Source organism: Miscanthus floridulus, chromosome 12 (genome assembly GCF_019320115.1).
Source record: "Miscanthus floridulus cultivar M001 chromosome 12, ASM1932011v1, whole genome shotgun sequence".
NCBI lineage: Eukaryota > Viridiplantae > Streptophyta > Magnoliopsida > Poales > Poaceae > Miscanthus > Miscanthus floridulus.
The window spans coordinates 56,507,183-56,512,693 of record NC_089591.1 but is presented as its reverse complement, the minus strand read 5'-3'; the positions used below and the strand labels follow the sequence as shown (position 1 = coordinate 56,512,693).

Below are 5,511 nucleotides of genomic sequence, written 5' to 3'. Positions count from 1 at the left end.
GATTGATGATTTCACTACTGTCTAGCTGGCTGAGAGGTTTTGTCCTGTGAGCTAATAATATTCTTGTATTGTTCTACAAATCACTGTCGTAATTGAAGGAATGTTTGCACCAGAAACTAATTGAGACCTTGTGATGGTTTTAACATTAGTTTCGAATTTGGGTCTTGGCTGCATCTAAATTTAGCATATTTATCATGTTTGTTGAATATGTTGGATGGTTTCTTAGGTCGATTTTCCAATTATACAGTTGATGGGCAGTCCGAAGAAGCATTTACAGTCTTGCAAGATGACACAAGTGAGGAATAACAAATTTTAGTTTCCTTTATCACTAGTTATATCCAGAAGAAATTAGTAGTCACAAGTGAGTATCTACTTAAAAGCCTCACCCAACAATGCAGCTGTTTCCTAAAGTACAAGAGCCATACACAGAAGGTACACCATACTTCTCGAGGATACGGATTACTGAACAGCTTATGCTGATTAACAGTAATGGCTACACAGGGAAACCATCAATTGCAGGACATTGTTTCGCACATCTCTTAAACATAGAGCCATATACAACATACAACAACATTTTTGCAACCCTCTACAAAATTCCAGTTGTTCACAATCACTAATTTGCATTATTTTTATGTGGCCATCTTTGGTCTTCACAAGGAACTGACCCATGTTCTCCCAAGCAAAAACAGCGACCAGGATCAGATGGTTTAAGGATTCAGAGAGTCAATTCTATTATCCTTTGTATTTTTGTATAATCCCTTCTTATCTTCCACAGCCTCTCCACAACTTCTTTCATGGATGGTCTGTCTTCGCGGGTAGGAGCGACACACTGGAACGCCACATCAAAGATTTTGTTCAGTATATCCTCGTTCACTGCTTCAGTTAACATTGGGTCCAGTATGTCCCTAACATTGCCTCTCTGGTACTTATTGAAGGCCTGTATCAACGATAGACTGAACCTCAGGCATCTTAAGTCTAGGACGTATACAACAACAGGAATGAAAAAGTACAAGCATGGGAAGGAGGTGGGTAAAAATTTAACCCAAAGAAGCATCAAATAAGAGCTCATCTTTTATCTATTTAACTCTACAACATACTTCACTTAATTAGTAGTAATTTGTTTGCAATCTGTCTCCGGCTTCTAACTGGCACACTGGTCTACTTCCCTTGGAAAAATCACTATAGAGGAACTAAAGGGACATTATACTACGTACCCAATTTATAACAATACTAATGGCAGTCTGACAAAAAGACATCGGAAAAAAACATCAATCCTCGAATTGGTAGGCAAAAGTAGGGTAGAGAATACATACCCATCTCACTGTAATCCTTTCTGTTGGACCCCTCCTTGCCTCAATAGGACGACGGCCTGAAAGGATTTCTAGGAGCAAAATACCATAAGAGAACACATCGCTCTTGATCGTAAGATAGTTTGTCCTCAGATACTCTGGATCTACATAGCCTGCTGTTCCTCTCACATCAGTCTGAATCTGTGACTGGCCTGGCTCAGTAGGACCAGTTCTTGCAAATCCAAAGTCAGACACTTTGGCCATGAAGCCTTCTGTCAGCAGAATATTTGATGACTTCACATCCCTGTGTATTATGGGCTTCTCTAAAGGCAAGAGGAATAACATCAGACTATGAATTGAGAAAAATATGCATGCGTGTTTTTTTTGTAGGAATGACAAAATAAAATTTTCTTGTTATCTGGGTGCATACATTACCACTTCATCACTAAAAAGCTGAAGAACATAAATGTGTTACAGAAACATATTTTTCACTGAAGAGAGTTACACTGTTACATATCACGGGCTTATTTCACATGTGGAACTGCATCATGACAAAAAAAAGTGTTTGATTAAATAGAGATCTGGTCGCAAGTTCTTATGGCCTACTTGGATTGGGTGGTTTGCTCTACAGATTTCAGATTTAGTTCCATTTTGGACTGAATCATAAGGAACTGGACCTCTATCACCCCATCCTAACAAGCCTTAGTTGCAAAAGGAATTATTTTCATCTTCAAAAAAGTGCCCTAAGCATACTGGTTCACTTCCTTACTGCAGTTTTGAGCAGCACAAGTGCATGATTTGGATTGATAAAGACTAAATTGCTTGATGCTTAACTAAGTACGTGAAGTGTACCTGCATAGAGATGCAGATAAGTCAATCCATGGGCAACATCTATAGCAATTTCAAGCCGCTGATTAAATCCCAAAATTAGGCCATGTTGACCTGAAAGAAGATTTCAAACTATTAGACCAATCATTTTGGAAGGAATACAAAAAACTAGCAATCTGGTTTACACCTTACCATCCAAATGCTCCCTAAGAGTGCCATTTGATACGTATTCTGTTATGAGAATCCGTTCATTGGCTTTGTCAATACAACCAAGCAATTGGACCAAGTTCTTATGTTCAATATTTTTTAGTAACGCGACTTCGTTGCTGAATTCAGCACGTAAAGAGATAAATTTTTCCTGCCAAATGAAACCATATCAGAATCATAGTTCATACTACAAAGTATGGTCTACAAGAAAACTGCCAATGAAAAGGGAAGTTTATGAAGAAGCACATCGAAAAATAAAAACCAGCACATAACATTATCATTGACTGATGGAGTAAAGAATGGAATATGAGCTCATAGTTCATCATCCAACACCCATCTATCGGTCTATAAATATGGATCAAGTAACGGGTCTACAACATACCTAAACCTGGATTTGACACTCTACCGCAATCTTGATTCCCCAAAATACAATGAATACAAATGTGTGCTAATGCAGATGAGTAATTGTATGTATATAGAAAGGAAAGAGTACAAGATAAGGTCATGGTCCAATTGTCCAAATAAGTCTCAACACAAATAGAACATTCATATCTCACCGAAACTGGCACTATGCGGGGCTAAAGCTAGACCATTGTAGCTAGGAAAGTTGCTAGAATAGTTGCCTGGACAAAAATAAGTTACCTTCTTTGCCCTTTTAATAGCTACGACACGTCCATCTCGCAGCGTCACTCTGTAGACCTTTCCAAAGTAACCTTCGCCAACCATCAAGGCCGGCGCGAAGTTATTTGTCAGTTTAACAACATGTTCAAGACTGAGGTTTAAAGGCTCGTTTCTACTTGGTGGCGAAGAAGACAATGAAAATCTAGATGGACTTGCAGGTACTCGAAGCGGGCTTCCAGGAATTCTATCAGAAATCGACCTCATTTCAGAAGAATTCACTGAAAACAAATAAAAGCAATGTCACAATCGATAGTGAGTTTTTTATACAACCAGAGATAACAAACATATCTCTTGTTTGCTAGTATGAACTTTGTCCTGACAAACAGGTTAGCCATTGCTTTGCTGCGTTGACAGGTTTCATCATGATGAGTGAAATTTTGTTTTCTGACTTACAGGAATTGGAATGTTCTGCAAGAACATGGTCTTCGCTTCCATCCTTCCTTTTTGAGCGAAAACAGGGGCAGAGGGACTCAAAACACACAAGAAACATTCCTGCAGTTGTAGCAGCTACCATAGTGCTACCTGTCTCCAGTCATCAAATGATGGGCAGAGATGTGCTTCTTCATTTGTACTTGATTTCTTTATATGAGCACATTATGGATAGGAAACTGTCTTGTATATGATTGGCACGGAAAAGTCTGCCCCCCTTCTCATAGGTTCAATCAAAACAGAAAAAAAACAATAAAGCATTCAGTTTAGCAACTTTGAATGAGAAACAAAATTAGATACTGGTAGTACAAAATGAACTGACACTTGACATACTTCTATCATCAAATAATTCACAATACAGTCGTTTCCAAAAGGTAAAACATGAAGAGTTCGATTGTGAACACACATACAATTTTGCCCTAGGAATTCCATTACCCTTAGTACGTTGCCAGGCAGTAGATGATGATGCATTTATCATAATACAACTAGAGGTGCTGTACAGATTCATAGTTGACTAAAAAAGGGGGCAAAAAAACTAGTAGTCTAGTTTCTGTAGATTTTGTACGTCTGTACTCTGTACTAATCAGTCTAATTCAAACAGTTACTTTGAACTCTACCCGAACCAAGTGCTTAAACATAGGCAGCCAAACAGGACGGAAAGCGAAAGATCAAACTGGAAAAGAAGAGACGAGCAGGTAGTTGATCATGGCATCATGCACGACAGCACCAGAACACGGTACAAGAAAAGGAAGCACATGAGGATCCAAGGTGCCTCAAATGGCATATAGTGCCAGCTGGCACGGTGTCTGTTGCCAATAAGCAAAACTTTAGCTTCAGCCATTTCAGGTCAGTTGCAACACTGTAGCTTAACTGCTTCAGCCTTTAGTTAAGGTCAAGCCCACCATCGAAACCGTGCCAATCCTATCCCACAGAAAATTACTAAAAACAGATGAGCAATGAATCTTTGCGGTCAGCGATGCCATAACGCTTACCTATGCTACTCTGCAATCACCCAAAAAAACAGGCCAGACAGCAATCCGATCACGCACCAAATATCCTAACCGCTACCAATCGCCGGAACACGCATCTGGAGGCCCGAGTCCTGGAACTCCAGGAGTTCAAGAATGTTAGGCGAGTACTCACCGGAGAGAAGAGAAGAGACTCGAGCACCGGGCTCCGCCGCGGCTACCGATGCTCCCCCGTCCCGTCCCGCCGCCCCAACGCCTACCCAACCCGGCAGGCACGCACGACTCCTCGAGGAAACACTTGGACGGAAATGGCGAGGAAGGGTGTTCCTCTCTCCTCTTCAGGAATTCCCTTTTGATTTGATCGGACTTTGCGGGTGGGCACCCCCTGCTGGCGTGGAAACCGTGTGTGCCTGCGCACCGGTAGGAGGAAGTAGCGAGGCGGTCGCCCAAGACCGACGACCGGGAGGAGAAGACTGGTAAACGACGCCGACGCGCTGGATATTGTATGGGGGCGGCTTCCTGCCAGGTGGGTCCCAGGGTTCGCGCGCGCGCCCGTGGCGGGGCGGCGGGTTGGTGTGTCGCTGCCGGACGGGGCCCTTTGGGTTGCGTCGCTTCGGAAGGGACGAGGAAGGCTGCCTCCAGATACGAGAAGTTTGTAGGACTGACGTTGGATTGGGTCAATACGCGAGACATTTTCTCTGAGTTCAGTCAACTGAGTCAGTAGCGGAGGCGGAGCCGCGGAGCCTCAGGGTTAATTAAGAGGGGAAACACGATTTGCAGCGTAAATGCACAATTTGGGCATATTTGGATGATGCGGTTTTTAAAAACGGTATCATAAAATTGTGGTTTTATAAGTTAAACAAACACAAAATTGTGGTTTAGAAAAAAAAAAGGTCATAATTGGACTTTCTAAAACTCCAAAAAGACTATAGTTTTGACAAAATCACGGTTTTAAAAACTAAGATTTGTTGCATCCAAACACAAAGTAGATTTTAAAAACCATAATATTTCTTCAATACTTTAAAAATACTTTGCATCTAAACATGACCTTAATGGGCTCAATTGCTTTTTACACTTGTTGGCTTGTTGCCCCGACAGTCCTAATCCGT

The 5,511-nt window shown here is 41.5% G+C and overlaps 1 protein-coding gene across 2 annotated transcripts; it reads right to left on the bottom strand.

The window, feature by feature from the left end:
- Positions 1–428: 428 nt before the first annotated feature.
- LOC136497332 (calmodulin-binding receptor-like cytoplasmic kinase 3) lies at positions 429–4,851 on the bottom strand. Of its 2 annotated transcripts, XM_066493120.1 has the most exons (7): positions 4,578–4,851; positions 3,399–3,651; positions 2,967–3,223; positions 2,310–2,475; positions 2,142–2,231; positions 1,314–1,612; positions 429–937 (listed from the first exon to the last, which is right to left on the bottom strand). In XM_066493120.1, the coding sequence occupies exons 2-7, from the start codon at positions 3,517–3,519 to the stop codon at positions 716–718; spliced, it is 1,155 nt and encodes a 384-aa protein (XP_066349217.1). In that variant the 5' UTR covers positions 3,520–3,651; positions 4,578–4,851; the 3' UTR covers positions 429–715. The 2 variants fall into 2 exon arrangements, with proteins under 2 accessions (XP_066349217.1, XP_066349218.1); XM_066493121.1 differs by lacking the exon at positions 2,967–3,223 and having other exon boundaries at positions 4,578–4,849.
- Positions 4,852–5,511: the final 660 nt, after the last annotated feature.

Coding starts and splice junctions, on each gene's coding strand:
- LOC136497332 (XM_066493120.1), bottom strand. CDS start 3,519: ATGGTAGCTGCTACAACTGCAGGAATGTTTCTTGTGTGTTTTGAGTCC. Junction 2,232..2,309: donor TCTTAGGGAGCATTTGGATG/GTAAGGTGTAAA, acceptor ATCTTCTTTCAG/GTCAACATGGCCTAATTTTG. Junction 938..1,313: donor AAAGGATTACAGTGAGATGG/GTATGTATTCTC, acceptor TCGTTGATACAG/GCCTTCAATAAGTACCAGAG.